We start from the raw sequence: 26,285 nt of genomic DNA on the forward strand, positions 1-26,285 counted from the left end.
ATGGGGGTAGTGACGGTGGTGGGAGTGATTTTGGTGCTGGTGATGCCTAAAATGGCAGTAACCGTGATTTTTGTTGCTGATGGTGGGGCTTCTGGGATTGAAAAGCAGAATCTCACCGGGTCACCTTGTCCCCCACGCCCACAGACTAGGAGCATCTGGAGGGCGAATGGGTTGACAGGTAGAAGGAGGGGTGCATCAGGACAGTGACTACAGCCTCTGAGTCACCTGGGGGTGGAGCCGTCAGGAGCCAACATTTCACCAGCACCCACACTCCTGAGACGGGAGGCGGCTCCTCCTCACCTGGCTTCCGTCTGCTCACTCCCTTTCCTGTCACCAGCGCCAACAGCGCAGGCACGGAGGGACATCCAACAAGGCCCCCTCCCTTCCCTGGGGTGGGCCCGCCTCCAGGCAGGTAGAGGCTTTTTCTGGCTAAGTCTTCCCACCTGCCTCTCCCCCTCTGCACTTCCTGGCCCCCGTCCAGCACAGACACACTTGCTGTCAGGAAGTCGTCCCTGCGGTCTAACCTCATGCTACAGTGGGAACGCTTCCTGCCCCCAGTGCCTGACCTGCTCAGTTCTCGTCTCCCCATCACTGTCTGGGCTGCTCATGACCACCAGGGGAGCAGCCCTAGCCTCCACTGTCCCCTCTGTGTCTCAATGAAGAGGAATGATCGACCCCTCCACCCCCAGGCTTCCCACGCAAATCCTGTGTGCTTCCTACCCCAGGGCTGGTTCCAGAACCTTCCACTGGCTTACAGTGTCCTTCCCAGTCCTGCTCCACCTACTCACGGTGACCTCTTGAAACCAGGGTCTGTGTTGGGGAAGGGAGGGCCCAGAGAACCGCTGCCTCCCTGAACCTTCTCCACGTGGATCCCCAAGGTGACAGGGCAGCTGGGGTGCCACTTAAAAAGCCCAGAAAGTGCCACCCACCCCTGTCTCAGTGGTCCTGCCTCCCTGGGAGGTGACCAGGCCACCCACGCTTTCTGACAGAGGTAAAATCTGGGGGACCGGGCCCTCCGCTGAACTCCCCAGGCCCCAACAGGTATCTTGACTAAAGGCCTTATTCTGAGAAAACCCCACCCCTAGGTCCTGGGGAGGGGACCAAGGCTCTACCTGGAGCCCCCAGAAACTCAGAGCACAGTGCTGGGGGGCGGGGGGTACAAGGCCCCGCCCATGTTCTGGTTCTGCCACTGGCTGCCTGTAGCCCGTAAGGTCTCGGAGCCCCTGCCAGTGGGATTCCACAGTCCCCTCCCTGCAGCCCCCGGGGAGACGGTGGGCTGATTCTGGCCCCAGTGGGACCTCATCTGGCATGTCCCCTCCCACCCCCTGCTCCCCCCTACCCACTGCAGCATCCATGCCCCTGCCCGGGTTTGCAGAGAGGCCTGCAGAGGGGCCCAAGGCAGTGAGACCCCCCAGGCAGGGCAAGCCGATGGTGGCCCCTGCTCCAGGCCGTGGGTCTGCCGGAGCAGGCGGCCTCGACCTCGGGCAGGCCCCTCCCCGTTGGTTCTCGGTCTCCCCTGAGGCTCAGCTGAGACCCCCTTCCGGGGCCAGCGTTCTGGCTCGGTACTTCTCCAGGCCCAGGGAGCAGTGGGCTCCCCGACTTATTTTCTCAGGCCCTAAAAATAGCCAGGCGAGGAGGGGCGCCTCTGAATAGCTCTGAGTGTGCCAGTCACGGCCCTACTTGGAGCGGAAGCATCTCCAAATAAGGCCTTGGCAGAGGCGGAAGCAGCGCCCGCCGGCTCTGCTCACGTCAGCAGCGCCCAGCTGCGCGGCTCCCCAGCCTCGCCCCCAGGACTGCCAGCCCCAGGGCCGCCCCAGAGGGTGGCCGGGCCTGGGGCCGGGTGCGGGCTGGGGGCCTGGCAGTCCACTCAGGCTAGACGCCCGGAGCCTGCCAGGCTGGGCGCGGCTGCCTGATGGAAGTGCGCTGGCCCCAGAGTTTGGAAATACGGAGCCTGAGACTCTGTCTGGAAACCCGCGCTCAAGGGTGGGGCGTCAGCACAGTCCAGTCCAGGCCCCTCCCCAGGCCTGGGGGACGGGAGGGCAGGGCTTCTTCCTCCCTACGACCGTCTGCACCCCATGCCCAAGCCTGGCCTCCCAGCCAGTGGGCACCCTGACAGGATGGGGAAAGCCAGTGCTGGGCAAGGGGGTGGGGTAGGGTGGGGGGTGGTAGTCGGACTAGGAAGGCGGAGGAGGTGTTGCTGGGCTCAGATGGCTCCCTGGGAACACCATATGGACCCCCACCCTGGAAAGGGAGTTGGGAAGAGGCAGAAGGCGGCGCCCCCATGGGCTCCCTCCCTCTCTGTCACTCGGAGTTCCTTGGGGGGCAGATGGTAGGTGGGGGCGGCCTGGAGGTCGAGGTGCCAGGACAGGTGGGCTGCCCCTGGCCTCGGGGGCCTGTCCACTCACTAGCTCTCTGTGTCTGCGGCCCCGTGCCATGCCTCGCTCCTATGTCCTTCCAGACTCCTTGAGATCCTTTCCAGGCTCAGAGGCCCCCAGCCCCTAGTGGGGAAGCGATTGACAGACTCCACCCCGGTCCCTGCTAAAGGCCAGCTCTGGGCTGGAGGAGGGTGGGTAGGGGTGAAGGGCAGGGAAGGGGAGGGACGGGTGGGGCTGGGTGCTGATTCTTAGGAGGAGAGGGTGGGACCCTGAGAGCAGCGCAGGCAACCAGAAGAGGGACGTGATCCCCCCAGGGAGGGGACAGGCTGAGCCTGCAGGTGGGCGGGGTGGGTAGCTGGGCACCCAGGTGGGCCTTCTGAACACAGGTTCAGAGGCTGCTGATGGGGTATCAGCCCTTGGGAGGAGAGAGAGACTCTTCCGGCCTCAGTCTGGCTGGAGTTCCCCGTCCTTGCCCCTCCCCAGTCCTGAGTGTCCCCAGAGTCAGGTGGCTTTGGCCTGGGGGTCTGGTCCCCCTCAGAGCAGGCCTGCTCTCCCAACAGCTGGGGTACTGAGAGAACCTGGGGGAGCAGGCCCCCCAGAGCACACAGGGAGGCTGCACAGGCCACCTCTACCTGCCTCCGGGCGTGTGCTGGGGAGAGGGACAGCACAGTAAGCGGAGTGAGCAGAACAGGCCGAGGCGGGGGCCAGGCTGCAGACTGGAAGCCCACGCCCAGGGCAGGGGCCACTCTGGACTGTCGAGGCTGAGGTGGGCTCAGTCCGGGCAAATTGCTCCAGTGTTCTCTGTGGCCCATCGACGCTGCCCCCGCCGTGCGCCCCAGGCCTGCAGGGACTGTCGCGGTGGGTGCAGGGCTCCCTGAAGTAGCCCTCAGTGAGGACCTGAGCCTTCACAAGACTCCCTGTCGGGACAGAGGGTGGACAGCAGGCATCCGGCGCTGTTACTAACATCCCCCTTTGCAGAAGAGGAGACTGGCCTGCAGGGAGGCTGGGCAACTTGCCTGGAGTCGCAGGAACGAGTCAGTGGTCTGACGGGTCTCAGCTGCAGCTGCTGTGCTCTCAACGCAGCACTGGCCCCGGGCACAAGGGAGACCCATCTCGCCCGGACCCCGGCCTGGCCCCGACGGGGTCTCAGGCGGGAGGGCAACCTCGCTTCCTCGCTCCTCCTCCAGCCGGGACCCACACCCACCCTGACTCCCTCTCCACCTCCGTCTCCAGGAATCTGCCTCCCTGGCTTCACGCGACTCTTCCCCGTCTCCCCTTAACTAGTCCTGCTCATCAGCATTAAATTATAGAACTAGTCAGGCTTTCTAGTTCTTCCTTAGTCACTTTTAGCACGCTGTATATTTTTAGAAATCCACCTATCCCAACTACATTTTCAAATGTATTAGAACTGAATTGCTCATCTTGTTCTCATCTTTTTGATTTCTGAGGAGCCTAGTTGGGTCCCTTTGTAGTGCCCAGTTGTTTGAACTGTGCCTTCTCTTTTCTTTTGTCTTTCGGTTATAAAGAACAGACTCTGGGCTTTGTGTTTTAATCATATTTTTTGTAATTACCAACATCTTTGGACTTGTTTCCCCATCTTCTTTAGTGTTCTATATTTGTCCTGTTTTCACTCTACTTAAAAACAAAACAAAACAAAACCCTCTTTCTTGATTTTTGGAGTGGTTACATTTAACACATTTATTTTTAGTCCACTTTTATCTTTTATTTGTTGGTAAACTATACAGATTCTATTTCCTTTCAGCTTACCTTTCAGATGTTGAAATATAACCAGTTATTTGACTTAAGAACCAAATTTTATCAATATATTAACCCCCCTTTCATACAACACAAGGACCTTGGAACACTTACTTTCTTGGGGCTTACATGGTAATATTTTCTATTATTTTCATTCTGTATTTTTCTACTGCCTTTAATTAGATATTATTATCTTTTTGTGGCTTCCCTGATGGCCCGGCGGGTAAAGAATCCACCTGCCACGCAGCAGACACAGGAGATGTGGGTTTGATCCCTGGGTTGGGGAGATCCCCTGGAGAAGGAAATGGCAGCCAGCTTCAGTATTCTTGCCTGGAAAGCCCCATGGACAGAGGAGCCTGGCGGGCTACAGTCCAAAGGGTCGCCAAGAGTCAAACACGACTAAGCACGCAGGCATGGCATTATCTTTTTTAAAAACAGACAGCATTTGGTTATATTTACTTATGTGTATAACAGTCTCTTGGCTCACCACTTAACTGGATTCCACACCAATTCCAATTCATGGGTGTACATGGGGGGTTTCTCCCACACCACCAACAGGCCGTGCTCTATGCATCAGCTGGCTGTCCTCCAGTTCAGCTCAGCTCTGACCCTCTCTCTGCAGCAGCATCAGGTGCCACAGGTTAAGGCCTCAGCCCACATGGCTACTCCCTCCACACACGCTTCAGACGCCAGCCTCGAGTCCAGGTAGTCACCTGTGCCTCTGAGCACCAGCTGCGACTCAGGGCTCCCAGGCCCCCGCCTGGGTTCGGTGGATATGCCAGAGCTGCTCGCAGAGCTCAGAGCAGCATTGTCCTCGCTGCATCACTGGTTATGGTAACAGGACAAGGTTCAGGAATAGCCCGATGGAGGACGCACAGGGAAAGTGTGGGGAAAGGGCTAGAGCTCCCACCGTCTCTCTTCTCCATCATCACTTGTTCTCCAAATCCCTGCCTTTGGGCTGTATGGAGGCTTCATCACAGAGACAGGATTGATTAAAGCCCTGGCCTCTAGCCGTAGATGCCACCTCCAGCCCCTCTCCCCTCCCCAGAGCCGGGGGTAGGTTCACAGTTCCCTCTGGTCCCAGGGTTAACTCTCCTGGCAGCCAGCCCTCTCCTCTGGTGGGTCCAGAAACTACCTCTTTGACATGCAGAAAGACTCTTTCAACCTCATCACTTATGACCTTGCAAGGGTTTGGGGCACTCTGTGCCAGAAGAGGGAAGAAGACCACGTGTGTGTTTCTTATTATAAATCACCCTATCGCACCAGGGTATTTTAGGTTTCATTCCTTCCTCCTGGAGTATGTTTTCCTAAGCCCCTCAATCTGTTGATGGTAAACTCTTCTTTCCACAGAGGATTAAGGTCTGGCACGTTATCACCACTGCCCACGCAAGTCCCACTCTGGCTTATTAATGTGTTTATTTATTCTTCTTTACCCCCATAATCCTCCCACCAACCTATAAGCAACTACTCTAATTTAGTTAATGTGCCTTTTTTGTTTGTAAGTGCTCTTAGGGAGAAAAAAAAAGTGTTTTCTAAAACCTTTTTATTCTGAAATAAGCTTATAGGAGAGTTGCCGAGATAGTATAGAGGTTCCTTATACCCTTCGCAAGCTTCCTGTAATGTGAACATCTTCTATAACCACAGTAATAAAAGGTACATATTTTAAATTTATTTAAATTATATTGCTATATATCTCGATTTTGTTTTTCACTTTTTTTCCACTAAGCTTTTTTTTCCTCAAAGATCCATCTGGGTTGCTATGTGTGCATCTGATCTGCTATTTCTCTTTTTTCTTTCTTGACATGGTTTCTTTTAATAAAAAATACTGCTGAATGTGTATCACAGATTATATGAAGCTATACATAACAACATTCTCTGTGCGTAGAAACTGTGATGTGCGTTCTTGAATTTTATATTTTTATCCAACTTTATTGAGATATAATGTATATATAATAAGCATCACCCATTTTAAACATTTGATGAGTTTCAACAACATATGACTCTCACAGCCAAGTGAGACTGGGGTGAGGTCTGGACTGAGACCCTCACAACCATCACACGAGAGGGACACGGAAGTGTTGATTTTCTCATTGCTGAGTTTCAGTTCCTTATTATGTTTTAGACATCCTTTATCAGATACGTGTTTTGCTAGTACTGTCTTCCAGTCTCTGACTGGTCTCTTCGATCTTTCAACAGTATCTTTTGTAGAGCAGAGTTTTTTAATTTAAAAAAATATTTTTAATTAAAAAAAATTAGCATCATTTTTTCCTCCATGGATTGTACTTTTGTGTTCTATCTAAAAACTCATTGTCACATCCAAGGGAGATGGATGTGGTCTGCGTGTCCACGTCTCAAATGTCCCCCCCATCACAAGCACCGCTCTGCACTTTCGGACTTGCACAAGGATCTCTTTGTTTTGTAAATGTGGGAGTGGAATTGCTGGGTCATCAGATATGTGTATTCTAGTCATCCAAGGGTCAGACTGCTCTCCACTTGTTCACACCACTGATTCTGAGAAGCAGCCATGTATTAAAAAGTACAGTTATTGTAACTTATCCAAGATCCGGTTGTATTTTGGTGGGAGGTGTCTTCAGAGCATCTAGTCTGCACACCATGGAGGCTGGACTCTCTCCCTTTATCGTCTGTCCCACCTGCCGACCCTGAAGTGACCTTGGGAAGACCTGCGTCCTTCTGCCTTCCTTACCCCCAACCTTGGGAGCACTCCGCACTGCCCACCCCCTTCTCTCTGTAGACACGCTCTGCCCTTGGCTCCTGTGGCTCCATACCACCTCCCCACAACTGCTGACGTTCAGGGTCCTCGCTGGGCTCAGCCAGAGGCCCCCACCTAGGCCCTGGCAGGAGGGAAGACCTCGAAGGGGAAGGGGTAAAATCTGGACTGGGAAGGATGGCCACCCTGGACAGGGCTGGGCAGGGCCCCTAGACTCTGCAGAGGCAGAGGGAAGGCCTCGGCCGAAAGGCGGTGGAAGGTGGGAAACAAACTGCCAAGGGTCCCAGGGCCACACTTCAGAGTTAAACAGGTTCCTGAGGGCAGGATGGGCAGGGGTGGGATGCCCATATAGCAGAGGGTCGGCACAGGAAGGGGGGAGCTCAGGGCCTGGACCAGAGTGAGACACATGGAAGATTCTAGCAGTTGGGAGGCAGCATCATGGGATCTGGAAAGGCCGGGGAGGGGTGAGGAGGGGGTGCCAAGGCAACCCCCGAGGCTCCAGGCCCAGTGCCCTCGGGGGAGTGCCTGGCTCACGCAGCCAAAGGAGATGCCCAGCTGAGATGCTGAGGACCTTGTGTTGCCAGCCCTTGAAGTCCAGGGCCAGTCAGCATTTGGGTCTGGAGGGGAGGCTGCCAGGCCCTGGCTGAGGAGGGGGCATCAGGAGGGCTCAGGGTAGGAAGAGCCCAAGGAGGCCAGAAGAAACTCCTCATATTTAATACAGAACCAAAAAAACACAACACAACAAAACCAACTGCAAACATTGACAGCCCCAGACTGACTCAGAAGATCATCACATACTGGGACAGTTCAGTGACGTCTTCGGAGAAGTGCTTGTAGAATTTACGGCTCACGGAGTCCGGGTCCTCCTTAAGCATCTCGAAGTCTGCAGCAGAGACCCAATGGTCCTCCAGCCGCGGCGCAGCTGGCCGTGGTGTGGAGGGCAGGCGCAGAGGGAGGGGACAGGACCTGCCCTGGGAATCCGGTCTTTGAAGACACTGCCCTTCCGGGGGCTCCATCAGAGCGGTATGGGGGGGTCACGGCCTGTCCCCAGGGCCCACGTGGGGTGTGTGTGTGTGAGGTAGGTCATGGCCTGTCCTGGAATCAGTTCTCAAGAGGAAGATGACGGCCCACCCTGGGGAGGGGCTGAGGCCGTTCCAGCATCAGGGGAGTTCCCATGTGGCTCAGGGTGGCCCTGCACTTACACTTCTTGAGGGTCTTCACGTCGCCCTTCTTCAGGTAGAAGCAGAGATCGGTGAAGTAGTCCTGCAGGATGCCCCCTGCAGGGGGGAGGGGGAGGGCCGCTGAGGGAGGCAGGCAAGGACAGGGCAGGTGCCCGGCTGGCAGACCAAGTGGACCTCAGGGCCCGGGAGTGTAGCTTCACGTGGATTGGGCGATGGCCACACCTACCGATGAACTTCATGGCCGTGAGCTTCAGGCGCCTGTTGGGGCTGTCCAGGTACGCCAGCGCCTGCATCAGAAACTGGTGGTAGCTGCTGAAGTTGCTCTCTACCTGGGGTGGTGGGGAAGGAGACGGGTGGGCGATGGGCGGTGGCCCTCATGCTCCCTGGCCCTGCCTTCCAAGCCTGGAACCGGGAGGGCCGTGACCCCGGGCTGGGTCCAGGGCTGGTCCAGGGCTGGCCCAGGGCAGGCAATCTGGAGCCCTGGCAGGGCTGAGCTCTGCCAGACCGCCCTTCTCAGGCCCATCTCCGGTGGGACCTTGCTTCCCGGTCGCCCCTCCCTCCTACGGTCCAGATGTCTCCCAGGAAGTGGCCTCTGCCCCTTCTGGGAGCACTCTGGGCTCCACAGGGTGAGCCCACAGGATGCGGGCGGTCTGCGGGTCTCCTCTGTTCAGAGGGGCATGTGCGGGGATCTGGTGTCCTGCTGTTCCTCCATGCTAGGGAGCAGGGCCCTGTCTGCGCCTAGAGCCTGCAGCTGCCACGGCCAGGGCAGGCATCGCCTTAGGCCCAGAATAGAGCTGTGGAGCTGTGGTGTCTCTTGCTCTCTCCAGCCCATCCACGTCCACCTCTGCACACATCTCCTCCGCGCTGGGTGGGAGTCTGGCCCACTGCCAGTGCTGGGACCTACAGGGCCTGCCCAACGTGCACACTGGGACGTCAGGGGCTGCCATGTCCCCCGGGGCCCCTCCACAGCAGTGTGGGGCTGCTGCCGGCAGGGCCCCCTGGTCCAGACCTGTGGCAGGGGTGTGGTCTCCTGCGTGGCCCACCCTGGAGGCCCTGAGTGCTATGGCAGAGAGGCAACAGCGTCCTCCCAGAGGCTGAAGCCTCCAACCCAACACGGAGCCAGCATTTAATAAACACCCACAGGACCGAGGCGAGGGCACCTGAGGGAGTGCTGGCATCTGCCCCGCCCACTCTGGGAACCCCTCAGGGGACCCTGTCTGCACCCAGCCCGTCTCCACCTCCCTTGCCTCCTTGCCACTCCCCCGGGGGGGGCCAGCATCTCACCATGTAGATAAAGATGTCATTCTCAGCGCCTGGGCCATGACCCCAGGCCAACTTGCTGAAAAGCTCCTTCCGGAACTCCCACTTCAGCAGGATGGCGCAGCGCAGGAAGGTTAACTTTGTCTTCTGTGGGTGCCCAGAGACAGGTCACCACCTCCGCACTGCGCCCTCCCGGGCCCAGCAAGCACCGCCGCCCAGCTGTACCTCAGGGGAGCTGCACCACGGCAGGAAGTGGGGCCCCGCGGCAGTCTTCACTCCCCGAGACCCGCGGGTGTCCTGCTGTCATTCACAGGAGGGTTCCAGCGGTGCCTTGGCCATCCAGGCCTCCTTCCCAACCCTGAGTGCGTCTCCCAGTTCAGGGGCTAGGCACCCAAGGAAAGCGCGTTGGCCGTTTGCTCACCCGCCCCCACCAGCCGTGGACCCTGGTCTCGCGACTCCTTTAGAGAGTCCCTGTGTCCCCGTGATGGGCAGAATTGTGTCACCAAGATCCATGTACTGAAGTCCTAAACAACAGGACTTTAGGGTATGAATGTATTTGGAGAAAAGGTCCTTAGGAAGGTGACTGAGTTAAGGCGAGGTCTGAGAGCCGCCTTGATCCAGTGTGACTGGTGTCCTGATAAGGAGGGGCGATCAGGACACAGGCACCCAGGAGGGACCAGCACATGAGGCCACAGGGAGAGGACGGCCATCCACACACCATGGAGGGCGGCCTAAGGGCGCTGGCCTTCCAGGCTCTGGATCTCGGCGACAACGCCAGTGGCGGCTTACAACCGCAACCCAAGCTGACGAAGACAGGCATGCCAGACCACTCACCGTGACCACCTCAGGGCAGGTGTCGGCCAGGTGGAAGAGCAAGGGCACCAGGGCCTGGAAGGCATGGCTCTTGAGCGCCTGCCGGAACTTCTTGCCACCGCTGTAGATGACATCTCCGTATAGGAAGATGGCTCCGCTGCGCACGCCCTCCTGCTCCTGCCAGAGACGGGCAGGTCTTCCCCTCAGCCAGGCAATCTGCCGGCGCCCGATGCCCCACTGCGGCCCCAGCCCCACCAGGCCACTTGCCCTGCCTGCTGCCACCCACCTCTCACCTTCCATTCCAGCCCAGCGATGGCAGTGGCCAGTGGGTGCCATCATGCCTGCTCTCTTCAGCACAGGGTGAGCCGAACCCCTCCCTCCACCCCCCGGCCCTGCTGCCTGGGCTGCCCCAGCATGGGTCACAACGGCCGGCTGCCCTCTCTCCTGGCTGCCCACTCCTGCCGCCCCCTCCCACAGCTGCCGCCTTCTGCTGGGTTGGCCTCTTACCCCGGTGTTTCTCCTGTGCTATTTTTCTGGGGGCCTTGGGCTGCCAGCAACCACACCTCCAAGTCCCAGGGAGACTGGGACGGGGGTTAGACCACAGACCCTGGAGCCGGCTCCGTCACCCGCTAGCCCTGTGACCCTGAGCAAGTCTTCAGTGCATGACTCAGTTTCCCCTTTCATGGCAAGGGGCTGACAATAGCGCCTTTGTCCTTGGGCCACACTGAGTGCTGAACCCCACTATCCTACTCTGCGCCCCAGTTCCTCCAGCTTCATTAGACCACCTTGGGACAGCAGCCCTGGAGGTCTCCTAGACACAGCGTGAACGGTGGCAGTCTGCCTACCCACCCCCCCCCCCACCACACAGTCCCTGAGGACTGTGCCCGCCGTCCCTGAGGTCCTTCTGGTGGCCCAGCGGCCCTGCCTCAGTTCAGGCCTCACCACTCTTAAGCCTCTCCTTTATTCAGAACCCCTGAAACCATTTACCCTGCTCTCACTCATTCTCTACATGTGAACCTAGGTGGGCCCTGCCCTCTGCTCCCAGCCCACCGCCACTTCTGGGTGAGGAATGAGGATGACTATCTCTGAGGCAGCCTCAAGGCCTCACAGAACCGTCCTGCCCTGGGCCAGGTTCCCGCTGGGCTCCACCTGTGGACGTTATCCACGACGCCAGGAGCAGCAGCTTCGGCTGCTCTGATTGGAGGGGGTTAACCTCTCTGGCTGCTCTGATTGGCAGGAGTTAGCTGCCCTGGCTGCTCTGATTGGAGGGTGTTCACTGCTGTGGCTGCTGATTGGTAGGGGTGGGGTGGGCGACGGTGTGTGGCGGCTCTGGCTTGGTAGGAGTTAGTCGCCCTGGCTGCTCTGATTGGAGGGTGTTCGCTGCTCTGGCTGCTCTGATTGGCAGGAGTGGGGGTGGGCGTGGGGTGTGGCGGCTCTGGCTGTTCTGATTGGCAGGCTTGGGCACTAGGTTCCTCACGGCTTCAAACAGTGGCAGCAGGTGCTGAGCCATCTTGACGCTGACGGCGCCGACGCCCTGGGCACCCAGGTGGTGCAGGACGTCACCCAGGATCTCCATCAGGCCCAGCAGGTCCTGGGGCTGGGGTTTCAGGAAGCTGTCCAGCAGCCTGGTCAACTGGTTCCGGAGCAGGACCACCTGCCGGGAGACGCGGCTGCCCGCTGGCCCGCTCGGCGGCCTCCGTGATGCCCTTCCCCTGGCGCCACCTCCCCAGGCCAAGTCCCCCTCTGAGGCCGCCTCTCCTCCGCACTCCTGGACCCCCTTCGCGCCCAGTGGAGACCCGGCCCCAGCCCCCAGCCGGGGTCTTGGAGGAGGACGTGTGTCCGGAGGCCCACAGGGCAGGAGGGGGAAGGGCGTCCCCATAGAGGTAGGTGTGAGCTCTCGGTGTCTGGGTGGAGTATGGACGGACGACCTGGCAGGAGTGCCTCTGGTGAGGGGTGTCTACCTGGAAAGGAGGCCGGGGTCGCGGACCTCAAAGTCGCTGAGCCCCTTCTGGTCCAGAAAGTCTAGGACCCGCGGCGCTGCGCAGTGCAGCAGGGTGACCCCAGCCCTCTCCGTCTGCCCCACCCCGGCCTGCTGCGCCTTCCTCATCCACCCCTTCCGAGGTGACCTAGGCGGAGGCTGTTCTCTACCGCGCCCTCCTCCTCCCTGCCCTGCTCCCTCCTCACCTTCTGAGGTTGCATGAGGCTACTGCTGAGGCCCTTTAGGCTCATGGCCCTCACCAGCGGGTTGGGGTTGTTGAGGCCCAGGTTCAGGAAGCTGTCTATGGTTCTCCGAGACATGTACTGGGTGAGCTCCTGGCCACTGAGAAACTAGGCAGGGGCGGCACAGTCAGCTCGCCAGTTACTTACGGCTGCCAGGGGAGATGGGCCCGTAGCCTGGCATGAGACAGCGGGGCTAGAGGCACGGCAGCGCTTCCAGGCAGCAAGTAGACCTGACATGGGAGGCGGAAGCTATGGGGCCTGTGTTTCAGGAGTAGGGATGGAAGTCCATCCTCTGTCCTGAGGGCCAGAGGGCACTGGTGAGGGGCCGAGGTGAGGCGTGGCCGGAAGGGGCTGACCTCTGTGATGATGAGGATGGCTACGATGTTGTCCCGTTCTTCAGGGCTCTTCAGGAAGATGACCGCCTGCCCCAAGACCGCTTTGACCTCACAGTCGTAGTGGGCCATGGCCCTGTGAGATGGAGGAGGCAGACAAGGGGACATGAAGTCTCCCTCCTTGGCCAAGGGGACCCCTCTACCGCAACAGACCTTCCTTACTCAGGGAGATGGCCCAGGTGACTCAGTCTGGAGTACAGGGTCCCATAAGGAGTTTCGGAGGGCGGGGAGGTCCATCAGCGGTGTGGTCTGGGGCAGGCCCCTCCCAGGCTTGGAGCTTACCTGGCCAGGAGGGTCACCCCTTCGGTGTAGGTTTCCAGGTGCTCAAAGAGCTCCCAGCCCCTTAGCAGCTTGAGGTGGGCAAATACCTCCCAGTAATTGGTGGTCCAGAAGAGACCCTTTAGAGCCTCCAGGCATGTCCTAGGGGCAAGAAGGGTCTTGAGATGGGGTGAAAGAGGACAAGGGTCCACTTCTCCAGCATAACCTGCGCTCTCCCAATTGGGTGGTGTGAGCGGCCTCCCTCCACGTGCCCCTCCTGCAGGAATTGCCCTTCTGGTCGTGGTCTGCTGTTCAGTCCCCTGCTCCCCACCCTGGACCCCCAGGTGGGACCAGAGCTCATCCTTTTTGGGTGGGTCCCCAGCCCTTAGCCCTGGTCCTTTTGCCCACCAGGGCTTCTAGGGGTGAGTGGAAGGAGCCAGAAAGAAGGTGTGGGTTGGGGTCCTGAGAGGGGGCTGGGCCCAGAGGCTGAGTCTTGCATCTCACCTGCAGGGGCTGAGGGCCTTGGCCTCCAAGGCCTCCTCCTGGTAGTCGGACATGCCCTCCACCACATCCAGCTCAAACAGGTAGTGAAGCTGGGTGAGAAGGCCCAGGAGGATCCCTGCGAAGGCCCAGCGCACCGTGGCCTTGTACTCATGTATGTAGAGGAGTTCATAAATGGTGCTCAGGGCCTGTAGCAGGACAGGCACTGCCCTTGGTCCCTGAGGAGGGTCTGGTGCCAGCCTTGAGCTGGCCCCATCCTGGGACTCAGCATCCAGGGAAACCCTCTGCCAGACCACCCTGGCCTCCCCAGGGCCCCCGGATGTCAGACTCCATTGCAGGGGTTGGGGTGCAGGGGAAGGGCTCACCAGCAGGGAAACAAACTCAGCCTGCACCGGGACCTTGATGAGCTCTCGGGGGGGCCGCAGCTTCAGCTTCATGTAGAGCAGCGTGATGACCTTGCGGGCCAGCCGGCTGTTGGTGGCCAGGGCCTTCCACAGGGGGATGACCTGCCTGGGGAGGCAGGGATCAGTCCCACCAGCTGGCTGGCCACTCTGGGTGAGGGGCCACTGGGACATGACCCCAGGGCAGCAGGGCAGTGGAGGTAGCCAGGCTCTGCAGGATCAGGGAAGCCCCTAGACTGGGGGTTGGGGTCCAGCAGCTATCTTCCGGTGACCCATGGTGGGGGGGGCCCTGCTTGAAGTTCTGTCTGGGCTGGCTCTCCCCAATATTCACATTCAACCCCGCCTCGTATCCCATTGCCCAGGATGTGAGCAAACCTTCTCTTTCTCTTGCCTGTCCCCTCACTTGTAAAGTGGGGCTCATACCCAGCAGGGTGCACCCCTCAGCAGCCTGGGGGACAGGTGAGCCCTGGGGTGAGTGTCGGGGGACACAGCTGACCCCACAGCAGGCTGCTGCTCCCCGAGATACTTCAGGAGGCACTGTGACTCTAGCACCCCTGGACCTCAGAGTTCACACACCACTCAAGTCAGGTTAGAATCCCACTGCTGACTCAGCTACCCTGGGGCTGGCCGGAGGCTGTGTTTCTAACATGACGCCATGGCCCTCACGGTGTGGCTCCTGGAAACCCTGCATTAGCCCAGGGGGTGGCTGGGACATGGTGTGCTCAGGGCTGGGCAGCGGCGGGAGCTGCTGGGGGCTCGTTAGTGCTGTCACGTTCCCCAGCTGACCTCCCCGCCCTCTGCAGGTTGGTTCCTGGGAGCTCTCTGAGCCTGAAGGGATGCATCCATGCCATGGGGCCCCTCTTGGGACACTCTGCCTTAGCCCCTCAGCGTGGCGCATCTTCAGAGACCCCTGGCCGCCCTGGCTCTGGAGTCTAGGCAGTGGGTGGGGTCGGGCTGAAGTGCGTGGGCAGTTCTGCCTTCCCAGGAACCGAGTCAGTTCGGGAAGTGTCTTTGGACTGGAGGGTGGACCACGGAGATGGACGGATGTTCACCTTTGGGCCATGGGTGCAAGTGACCTACCTCTCTGAGGGAGGGCACAGGGACAGCATCACTTCGACGGTCTGCTGCGTGTGCTGCGTGCCCAGCACCGTCACGGCCTTCATCGTGGTCTGCAGGATGCTCGTGAAGACGATGTAGGGCAGCTCCTGAAACAGCTCCTGCAGGATCTCGGCCACCTGTGCGGGGAGGGTGGGCCACGAGAGCCTCGGAGCAGCCCCCATGCCTGGTCTCCTCCAGGAGGGCATCCCCGCCTGCAGCCAGTGGGGTGTCTGGACGTGTGCAGGCCCCAAGGGGGATGCCCCCAGCTGGGCTGAGCCCGCCATTGCTGCAGGCTCGTGTGAAAATGGACAACAGCTCAAGGGGCCAGTGGGCCTGGCCGTCGCTGCAGAAGGTGACTTTCCGAGTGGGCTGTGGACTAGGTTGGCTGAGCCAGACCAGGGCAGTTAAAATCTTGGCAGGGGTGGGGCCCCCTTCTCTCTTTCTTGCTGGACAAGACTGCGACAGAGGCAGGGTGCCCCTCTGATTGCCTGTGGCAGGGGCCTGGGACCTTGAGGAGTCCAGCCAGGTGGGAACCCCTGGGCCTGGCTGAAGCTCAGCCTTGCCGACCAGAGCTGATGGCCAAGAGCAGCCTCAGGACTTCCTGCTTCCAGGGCCCAGGGGGCCTCGGTGAAGAGGCCTGGTGTGTGCCTGGCCCCCGCCTGGTGGCCCACCTGCTCTGGCTTGATGCTGCGGTCCTCCATGATGGTCAGGAGCAGCTCCGAGGCCAGGTGGCTGTTGAGGGAGTCGTGGCTGCACAGCCCTTGCAGGAGCGTGAGCACGAGCTGCGTGTGCTGCGCCACCGTGAGGTGCTCGTCCAAGGTCTGCAGCAGAGGGGCCGGGCTGAAGGGCCGAGGGGTCCTCCCCCAGTCAGCCGCCGTCCCGGCCGTCCCCGTGTGTGCTCAGAGACGAAGCTGGGCTGTGCTTTTACCCAGGGACAGAGTGAGCACCAGCTGCACAGACTGCAGAGACCCCAGGAGGTTCCCACTTGAACCCCTACCCCCAGCAGGCTGTTGGTGCCGGCCCGGCTGGCCTCCACAGGCCATGGACCACCGCTCAGTAGCCAGAAATGTGGCCGCTGCAAGCTCACAGCTGCCCCTTCTCTGGGAAACTGCTCTGCAGAGTCAGCGAGCAGCCGTGCTCCACCCCTAGCCTGGGATAGAGGGGAGGCCGACTCTGGCCACTCCCTGCTCAGCCCTCCCCACTCCTCCATCAAGGGCGCTGGGACTCCTGCCCTGGCCCCGCCTCTGGGGAACCCACTAGAGGGATGGGCTTCTTGGCTGTGAGCCTCTGGGGAGGGTCCTCAGGGACATCCGTGCTCCCGTCCCAGCCTGTGCTGAGAGTGGCTGGATTCCAGGCTCGGTGAGCTTCCCTCGGAAGGTGGGACAACCGGCATAGAAAGTTTGACGACCCACCAGGGCACACAACCAGTGAGGCACAGAGCTTGGACTCAAACCCAAGCCCTAGAATCCCAGTCCAACTCAAAGGGAGAGCTGAGCCCAAGGATGTGATCTGGGTGGGGATCGGGGGGCAGAGGGGGCGAGAGAAGGGAGACCAGCCATCCTGCTTGCCCTAACCAGGGATGGGGGTGCTAAGGCCAGCTGTCACCCTAGTGGGGGGCCACGGGGGGCCAGAAGGAGAGGATGCTGGGAAGGGAGGTTCTGTAAATGTCTGTGAGACCACAGACTCTGTGTCTCCTAAGGGGCCCTGTCACGGTTGGGTGAGCAGGGTGGGGGTGGAGTTCTAAGGGGAAGAAAGACAGGATACTTCCCTGGAAAGAGCTCTGGGGACCGGGCGCTTGCTAACCTGACCCCTGCCCAGATTGCAGAGTCCCTCCCCTGGCCCCATCTGTGAAATGGGCAGGCCAGCCCTGTGCTCTTGGGCAGTCCAGGGCTCTGCAGGAGCCCCGGGCCAGCTGCCAGCACCCTCCAGCCTTCCCAGCCCTCACCTTCACCAAACTGTAGAACTTCAGCTCTGAATCTTTGTGAGCCTTTGTTTCAAAGTTCTTCATTTTATTCAGATGCATGAACTCCGCCGTGCTCCCTGCGGTGGGACACTGGGTCAGGAGGCCTGCCTCCTGCAGCCTGGGAGACGACACCCTCCCCCCATACCACCAGGGAGGCCTCCCCTGGCCCCACGGCTCACCCTTCTGCTGGATCAGAAGCTGCACAAAGAGGTAGACGCACTGGTGGGAGTGGCTCTGGGTGAGCTGGTCCCTGTCCCGCCATAGCAGCAGCAGCAGGCCCACCTGGCGGCCCAGCCCTGAGGGCATGGCCTCCTCCTGGGGGAGGTGTGCAGTGAGCAGGGGACCGGCCTCCACTGTCCCTCCCAGCCCTGCGGCTCTCAGCCGGTTCCTGTGCTCAGCGTCTCACGGGTTGGGTGCTGGCGCCACGTCTGCAGAGGGGCCCTTGTTCACCTTCAGGACCCCTGTTTCCTCGCTGCTTCTGACCGGAAGTTAGTGGACTTCCTGTCCTTCCTTCCCTGTGTGCGTGTGTGCCCGCCTCTGTGTGTGCACTCTTTCCTGCTGGCTGCTCTGGGATAGTTTTCTGTTTACTCTTGTATTTCAGCAGCCTGGGGCCTTGGCTGAGGGTGGAGTGACCACACCAGGGCCCGTCCTCTTCCCTCCAGGCCTTTGTGTCTTGGCTCCCCCCGCCCTACTGGTCCTGGAGCTGAGAGCTCTCAGCTAAGCGCTCCTCCAGAGGGTCCTTGTATCGGCTGCCCGATCCTCAAACACTGCCCTCTCCGTTGGGCCTTGCCTGAGGGCTCCAGGTAGCCCCCGGCTTCCCCCTCTTTCCTGCCAGTCTTGCTCACGGGGAGCCTTTCCATCCAGGTCGTCCCTGTTCTATTTGAACCACGACCTCCACCCCAGGACTGGGCTCCTGGTGGGAGGGTGTCTGGGCCCCAGCGCCCGCCAAGCATCCCTGTGCTCAGCGGACAGGGACTGCGGGAGTCAAGAGGAGGCAGCGTGGGGGCCCGGCGGGGCACTCACGCTGAGCTTCACGTAGTCCGCCACATACTTGAGGAGCAGGAAGATGGACTGCACCACCCGCTTCCGCTCATAGCTTTTGCTTGACTTCAGCCAGGGCTCCGTGTGCTGGGGTGGAGGCCAGAGCCAGGGACCTCAGCCTGCGGGCCCGCCCTCCTGCCCAGCTCCCACCCACGTGGGGCGCAGCTGGGATGGCTCACAGCCTACGAGGCATATTACCCTTTCCTACCTGTCTAGTAGCCTGGCACCCTAGGGTGAAGCCACATGACTGCCCCTCGGGGCTCCCAAGGCTCTGGGGGTGAGTGGTGTCCCCCTAGGCCCTGGGCTGTGCAGGGGGAGCAGAGGGAGGATGGTGTTTGAGGGACAGCCTCTCCAGGCTGCGGGAGAGCCCACAGGGGCTGATCCTCCCTGCCCTGGGGCTCCTGGAGGTAAGGGCACTGGGCCTCTCTGCTCCTTGCAGGGTCCGCACTATTCTGAGGGAAGAGGTGAACACCCCCAGCACTTGGGTACATGTGCAGGGCACACTGGCTGACCTGCCCTCCTGGCTCTCCACCTGCGGGACGCTCCCTGGGTGGCCCCCGGGGTGGGGTGGGCACTGGGAGCCCTCACCTGCAGGAGGAAGCAGATTTCATCCATGCTCTCATTCTCAGAGATGAAGGCCTGGAGGAGCAGGTCAAGCGCTTGCATGGACTTCTGGTACAGTGCCTGGTGGCCAGAGAGTAGCCGGTCAGCCTGGCCGCCACCAGGCACCTCGGGGATGACCACAGACAGGGTGCCCCCACAGATGCCAACTCTTCGTGTTATAGCCTGTGGCGGTATTAAATCTGCCTCCAAGACCCCAGGAGGAAGCAGGGCTCCACGAGCCACGGGTGCTTCCGGGGGGCAGGCAGCGCCCCACTCTGGCTCCTTGGACAGCTCCCTGTGGCCCTCCCACCTCCCAGATCCGGTCTCCACAGCCTGTGTCCTCCATTTGCTCAAACCCATGTCCCGGGGTGAGTCCTGCCCTCTCTCCTCTCCCCTTCTTGCTTCTCCCTGGGAACATTTTTTGGCGCATGTTCCCAGATATTTGAACTCAGACTCAAAGCCATACGCAGACCTGCCCCAGTACTCGTGTGGTGGCGACCGCAGACCTGCCGGCACTCGGCATTAGGAGCCACTGGGTGACTGTTGAATGAGTAAGTGATTGTGTCACTGTGGTCCATGCCATGTGAACACGCCAAGTGGTGGGAATGACAGTGGCAAGCACTCAATAAAGCCTGGTTGAAGTGAGGGAACCGTGGCTGTTCCTCTGCATAGTAATGCTGCAATCTGCCGCCTGGGACCAAAGATTTCTCAGGTTCAAAGGAGACAGTCTATGCTGTAATGCAAATAGGAACCAGAAATACAATTGGCACCCTTGCAATGACAGCTCAGTAGCCACGCATCCATTGTCTTCTTCAGTGGGAGCGTACTGAGCGTGGATCACACCACTTGCAGGAGGCAGCAGGAGAAAGCAGGCCTGGTTCCTGATCACGAGCCTCTCCCTGGCCAGTCGGAGAGAAGCAAGAGCGTTTTGTAAAACTCTAAGGAGAAAAATTTGGAGGGTGGGCCTCCAAAATCACTGCAGATGGTAACTGCAGCCATGAAATTAAAAGACGCTTACTCCTCAGAAGAAAAGCTATGGCCAACCTAGACAGCCTATTAAAACGCAGAGACAATTCTTTGCCACCAAAGGTCTGTTTAGTCAAAGCTATGGTTTTTCCAGTAGTCATGTATGGATGTGAGAGTTGGACTATAAAGAAAGCTGAGCACTGAAGAATTGATGCATTTGAACTGTGGTGTTGGACAAGACTCTTGAGAGTCCCTTGGACAGCAAGGAAATCCAGCCAGTCCATCCTAAAGGAAATCAGTCCTGAATATTCATTAGAAGGACTGATGCTGAAGCTGAAACTCCAATATTTGGGCCACCTGATGCGAAGAACTGACTCATTTGAAAAGACCCTGATGCCAGGAAAGACTGAAGGCGGGAGGAGAAGGGGACGACAGAGGATAAGATGGTTGGATGGCCTCACCAACTCAACGGACATGAGTTTGAGCAAGCTCCGGGAGTTAGTGATGGACAGGGAAGCCTGGTGTGCTGCAATCCATGGGGTTGCAAAGAGTCAGACATGACTGAGCAGCTGAACTGAACTGACTGAAGAAGAAAAATAAACACCTAAACAACTTTGAGACTGAGTTGCTATTAAGTGCTGTAGAGGAAGATGGGCATCAAAGAGGTGACGAGCACCTCTCCCCTCAGACCCTGGGGCCCGAGGGCCCAGCACAGGCGGGTCCATCTGCCCTCTGCTCCCCCTCCCAATGGAGGTATGTCACTGCAGGTCAAGGCCGCTGGCATCCACAAGACAGAGAACCAGGGAGGGGATAGGTGCACAGAGAACAGAGGGTCCCCTCGAGTCCAGCAGGTGAAGGTGGGACCCCCCCCACCCAGGATGGGAGAGAAGGCCCCCAGAGCTACATGCTGGGACTGGGCCTGCACACACTGGCCTGGGTAGAGAATGTCTTAATTCATGGGGAGAGGGCAGAGTCCAGAGGTATGTTAGAGGCAGATTGGGCTCCAGAATCAGTGCTGCTCTAGCCTACCAGCAAAGGTTTTTTTTTTAAAGGTCTGAAAAGGTTTAGAGTTTAGAGTTACAATTAATTTAACTGTGTACCATAACAAAGCCCCCCAATAATTATAGGAATACAGAAATTTACAGCACATTAACAAACCTCATTTATGATGGTTCGCATCTGTTTAAGAATTACCAGGTATGCAATGAAGCAGGAAAACATGACCCACATTGAAAGAGAAATATTAATCAAAATCCACCCATGAATGACAGATAATAGAGTTAGTAGACAAACTCATTGAAACAGTTATTATAACTTTATTCCACATGTTAATAAACTAGAGGAAAGATTGAATTTGTAAGATAAAGACAAGGAAGATATGAAAAAATGATGCAAATAGAACTTTTAAAGATGAAAACCAAAATGTATAAGATAAAAAAACACACCATGGGATGAAATTCAGATGAGATATCAAAGTAAAAAAGATTAGTGAAATTTGAAACATAGGACCCAGACAAAAATATATTTCTAGTTCCAAAGTGGTAGAAAAAAGAAAGTAAGCAGAATATTAGTGACCTGCAGGGCGACTTCCAGCAGTCTAACATATGTGCACTGGAGGACGTATCCGAGACGTGGGGTGGGGTGTATGAAGAGAGTGTGTGAGGAAATAATGGCCAAAACTCCTCCGTATTTGGTGAAAAGTATAAGTCCACAGTTCCAGATGTTCAACAAACTCCCAGCACAAGGAACATGAAGAAAATTACAAAAGCTTTACCATACAGAATTGCTTAAAAGCGGTCTTAAGGAGGAAGTGTCAAAAAAATAAAAAGCAATTGAACAGTCAAAGGAAAAAAGACCTGTTATTGGAGGAACAAAGTTAAGGATGGCAGCAGATTTTTTGGGATAAAACTATGTGATAAGACAGTGGTCAAGTGTGTAAAGCACTAAAACAAAAAAGAGGGACCTGTCCATTTAGAATTGTATACCCAGTGAAAATGCACTTCATTAACAAAAGCTAAATAAAGACCTTTTCAGATAGAGGACAGCCAAGGTGCTGGAACTGTCAGATCTTTGAAAGGCCAGTCTCTGGATGAAAGGACTTTCATGCAGGATGGAAACGTAATATCTGAACCTACAAAAAGGAATAAAGGCTTCCCGAAACGGAACTGTGTTGGCAAATATGAGACACATTTCTCATTATTTAAATCTTGCTAAAAGATAACTGGAGTGGGTTGCCATTTCCTTCTCCAGGGCATCTTCCTGACCCAGGGATCGAACCCAGGTCTCCCGCATTGCAGGCAGACGCTTTAACCTCTGAGCCACCAGGGAAGCCCAAAAGATAACTGGCTGTTTAAAGCAAGAAGAATATCAATGCTTTGGTAACATGTGTGGAAACATATGACACTGGAGCACAGGGGTTGGGGGAGCCAGGGTGGCGTTGGGAGCCCCCACATGTGAAGTGGGGTAACATGACTTGAAGTGCACAGCAATGGACTGAAGATGTCTGCAGAAAGCCCTGAAATAACCAGTAAGATAACAAAGAGCTGTTCCAAATGAGCCCAAAACACAGAGAAAATGGAAACTTAACAGAAAAAGAGTAACAAAAGATACAGGACGAATTGGAACCAGCAGTCAGATGGTCACGGAAACCCAACTATCTTGATGTGTAGTTAGTTTAACATGACCATCCCCTGTTAAAGGCAAAGGTTGGCAGATTGGATAGAAAAGTAAGACCCAACTGCATGCTTCCTGCAGAAAAAAAAAAAAGACACCTTAAATTACGACACGAATAAGTTAACAGGAACAAGTCCTGTGACGCTGCCACATCCAGGCCACACTAACACCAGGCGGCTGACTCCAGAGAGAGTAAGGCCCGCAGTTAGGATGGCTGCTCCGCGAGGGCGCCGGGGTCTGCGCCCCGGGGGGACACGTGTCCACAGTGTGTGTGGAACCAAGCTTCAAGGGGAACTGAGTTTCAAAATGAACAAAGCAAACTCGATGGGGCTGCAGGACAGAGACCACCCACAGCTGTAGCGGGGTGTCCACACCCCTTTCAGTCACTGACAGGAGACAGAATTCGGTGAGCGCACAGCAGATTTAAGCAGCGCGCCCCCCTCCCTTCACCTAGCTGGCGTCTGTGGGCGACCCCAGGGACGGCGGGATGCGCGGCCCATTCGTGCGCCCTGCATGTTCACCGACATAGCCTGTGATCTGGGCCAATACATTTTAAAGGAGTCACACTTCTGTAAAGTGTTTTCTTTGACAAAAAAAAAAAAGATTAAACTAGAACCTAATTAATGTACTTCTGAATAAGTCATAGACCAAATTTTTTTAAAAATCTAAACTGAAATTAGGAAGTATTTGAACTAAGTGAAAATGAAAATATATCAAAATCGATTATCACAGTAGATGTAGCAAAAGCATCTGACAAAGCCCAACCTCCATCCTCATAAACACTCGCAGTGAACTCGGAAGGGAAGGGAAGCTTTCACCCTGACAAGGAGCTAGCAGCATGCCTGAATGTAAAGACAGGAGTGTCCCCCTCAGATCAGGAGCAAGACGGGGCGTCCACCCTCGTCACTGCTGACCAGCACAGTCTCGAGGTCCTAGGGTGTGCCGCAAGTAGAGAATGAGGCAAAAAAGGCGTCGAGGTTGGAGAGGACGACGTCAACTGCCTTTATTCGCAGAAGCCATGCATCAAACCCTACGGAATCTACAGGAAACAAACTTATGGTTTCCAAATGGGGAAGGGAGGGGAGAGGGACAAATGAGGAGTATGGGATTAACGGACACAAACTACTATATGTAAAGTAGATAAGCAACGAAGAGTTACTTATTGAACAGGGAACTATATTCAATATCTTGTAATAGCCTACAATGGAAAATAATCTGTGTGTATGCGTGTGTATATACATATAACATGCACATATTATATGTATGTGTGTGTATGTGCATACATGTACATGTGTACCTACATGTGTGTATATAATATAGAACACACATGTATGTATATATATACACGTACACACACACACATATATATAAAACTATCACTTTGCTGTACACCTGAAATTAACACAGTAGTGTCCATCAACTAGACTTTAACTTTTTAAAACTGTTGCTGTAGGAGGCAGGAGATGAGATGGGGGAATATACGGTTACTTATAGGTTATCGTCAAGGTACTAGCTTTGGTTTGGGGTAACATGTTTTGTTACTGTAAATACCTAAACCTGATAACATGGACCGACAGCAGGAGTCTATCACAACCAAGGATTATGATCATCTGATTCTGTGCACCTACAATCCCCTTGTAAAAAACTAGCAAGGACACTAATTTGAAATTTAAAAGGAGGTGCCCGTGCTGGCAGCGGCTCCAGGCAGGGCTTGTGACAGGTGTGCCCAGGGATGCAGGTGAGTCTGAGTGAGGTGTGTGGAGTGATGAGCATGTGCTTCAGGCAGGGGCGGAGCCTTGGGAGCAGATGCCACGCGGAGCAGACGCGGGGCCTGGGTTGAGGGACGCCTGGCCGCTCCTCTCCGGCTGTGCGTTCGCCCGAGCACCCTCTGATTCTCATGGAACACTACTGGCATGGAGACCAGAGCCCCATTTGAGGGGGCTGAGCCCAAAGATCCAGGGTTTTTCCAAGGTCAAAGCAAGTCTGCGTGAAGCTGGGCTGAAAAGCAAGTGAGCCTGGGGCTCTCTGCTCTGTTCCCCGCACTCGCCCATGTGGCCCAGCACCCGGAACCACCACCCCAGGAGCGGGGCAGTCACCACAACGTCCGGGGCCAGCTCCAGCGGCGGCAAGTTGGTCTTCAGCATCTCCACGGGTGGGAGGTTGTACAAGCTCTGCAGGCAGGTCTGCAAGATTCTGGACTTGACCGTGGGTTTGAGTCGGGGCCGTAAGTGGCTGGAAGAGATAGCCGGCAGAGGCTGACACCATCCAAAGTGAGGGAAGGGATTCTGGCTCGGTGAGGGTGAGGGTGGGGTGCCGAGGGGAACACGAAGTTCAATCGGACTGGAAGGGCCATCCCAACTCATTCATTCACTTCTCTTGAGCTCAGTGATGTTTGTTGTGAGAAAACTGAGGGATGATTCTGGGGTCAGTATCAACACTGTGAATAGGATCTGGGTCAATTTGTGAGAAGGGTGGGGTTCAGAGTGTGACCAGGGTCAGGACTGAGAGTGTGACCGGAGGTCACTGTGACCAGGTCAGGGCGCAGTATATGATAAGGTCAGGGCTAAACATGTAACATGTGTGACCAGGGTCAGGGTTCAGCATTGAGCAGAGTCAGGGCTCAGTCTGTGCCACTGTTATCAACCTTGACCTTGATGAGAAGCAAGGGAAACCTGTCCCTGACCCCGTGGCCCCTGGGCTCCGCTCAGCCCCTGATGCCAGGCCCACCGCTCTAGCCCTCACTCACATCTTTCTTGTCTCCTTGCACACTGACCCCCACCTGAACTCAGAGGCCTGGCTGTCCTCGCTCCTGGACCCCGAGAGACATTACCTCAGCTCCATGATGACCAATATGATCTTCTGCCGGAAGAGGTTGGCCAGGAAGTTGGGCTCCTTCTCCAGGATGCACTGGGGGGCGGGAGGGAGCCAGCATGGGGGAGGTGCCCACCTGCCTGCCCGGCCTTCCCACCCTGCACAGGCCCCCGGGGTCACTGACCAGGAGACACTGGATTAGTTCCGGGGTCTGCGTGAACTTGTAGCTCCGGGCACTGCTCTCCTGACTGAGAGCCTTCACCAGCATGATGGAGGCCGAGAGGAAGCTCGCCTTCAGGGTGCTGTCCTGCCCAGGCAGACAGACCGGAGCCCCGCCGGGGCCCAGGGCGAGCCGTCATTCACCCTGCCTGGCCCGGGTACAGGCAGCACCCCACAGCGAACAGTGCACACAGCGCTGCTACACAGACACGGTACAGAGGACACACCCTCAGCACACACACCACACGTGCGACGCACATACAGCACATGCACGTAGCATACACAACATAGCTCTTAGCACATCTACACACACAATACACACACTATACACACAGCATATCCACTTCCATGCACATCCACACATATACACAGCACAGCCTCATGCGCACAAAACGCACACATGTACAAAAATTGCCCATATGCATACATAACACACATAACACATGCAACGTTGACAGCTTGCAAAACATGTAACACACAGCAAGCCCTAGTGCACCTACATGAATACAAACTGCATATGGCACGCACAACACACAGACCACAGGCACACCTCATATACAACATACACAGAACACACGCACACACACCGCCTGGCTTAAAAGGCCTGGAGCCCTCCGTCGGAAGTCTGCACTGACCCATCCTTGCTCTCACGCAGTGACATTTTTGAGAAAAAGAAGTGAGGGTCTAAAAGTCGTGCTGAGGTCGAGGTCGGCACTCAGTGTGCAACCAGGGTCAGGGTTCAGAGTGGGCCGGGGTCAGAGGTCAGCTGCTGGTGAGGAAAGGACACAAAGCCCTGGAGACGGAAGCCGCCGCCAGCACGCCTCACGTTCAGCCCCTGCTCCCCGTTTTCAGAACCGACTCCCACCAGGCCCTGCTTTCCAGGCGCCATTAGTACAACCACCTGAAGGGCAAGGCGGTGGACACGAGGACTGGACATTGGAAGGGTTGGCTTGCTCGCTTTCACGCACACACACGCACAATACATGCACGCGCACACACGCTCACAGCTCCCCACCGCCCAGAGCCC

The 26,285-nt window shown here is 57.1% G+C and overlaps 1 protein-coding gene across 11 annotated transcripts in view; it reads right to left on the bottom strand.

The window, feature by feature from the left end:
* Positions 1–7,549: 7,549 nt before the first annotated feature.
* LOC102402191 (maestro heat-like repeat family member 5) overlaps positions 7,550–26,285 on the bottom strand; it is a 28,490-nt gene continuing 9,754 nt past the window's right edge. For 2 of the 11 annotated variants that reach the window (XM_025264856.3, XM_025264855.3), the window contains exons 9-29: positions 25,224–25,346; positions 25,059–25,135; positions 24,325–24,460; positions 18,575–18,670; positions 17,969–18,073; positions 17,125–17,260; positions 16,928–17,022; positions 15,654–15,803; positions 14,965–15,119; positions 13,849–13,993; positions 13,487–13,671; positions 13,007–13,144; positions 12,689–12,800; positions 12,297–12,440; positions 11,590–11,766; positions 10,134–10,289; positions 9,525–9,599; positions 9,324–9,446; positions 8,266–8,368; positions 8,061–8,135; positions 7,550–7,824 (exon numbers count right to left, since the gene is read on the bottom strand). In XM_025264856.3, the coding sequence (XP_025120641.3) occupies positions 7,706–7,824; positions 8,061–8,135; positions 8,266–8,368; positions 9,324–9,446; positions 9,525–9,599; positions 10,134–10,289; positions 11,590–11,766; positions 12,297–12,440; positions 12,689–12,800; positions 13,007–13,144; positions 13,487–13,671; positions 13,849–13,993; positions 14,965–15,119; positions 15,654–15,803; positions 16,928–17,022; positions 17,125–17,260; positions 17,969–18,073; positions 18,575–18,670; positions 24,325–24,460; positions 25,059–25,135; positions 25,224–25,346 (2,625 nt within the window). In that variant the 3' untranslated portion in view covers positions 7,550–7,705. Of the gene's footprint in view, positions 7,830–8,060; positions 8,136–8,265; positions 8,369–9,323; positions 9,447–9,524; positions 9,683–10,133; positions 10,290–10,619; positions 12,074–12,296; positions 12,441–12,688; positions 12,801–13,006; positions 13,145–13,486; positions 13,672–13,848; positions 13,994–14,964; positions 15,120–15,653; positions 15,804–16,927; positions 17,023–17,124; positions 17,261–17,968; positions 18,074–18,574; positions 18,671–24,324; positions 24,461–25,058; positions 25,136–25,223; positions 25,347–26,285 lie in introns of those variants that run through there. The other 9 variants (XM_025264857.3, XM_025264858.3, XM_025264859.3 and 6 more) reach the window with 9 other exon arrangements.

This window comes from Bubalus bubalis, chromosome 15 (assembly GCF_019923935.1).
Source record: "Bubalus bubalis isolate 160015118507 breed Murrah chromosome 15, NDDB_SH_1, whole genome shotgun sequence".
Taxonomy (NCBI): domain Eukaryota; kingdom Metazoa; phylum Chordata; class Mammalia; order Artiodactyla; family Bovidae; genus Bubalus; species Bubalus bubalis.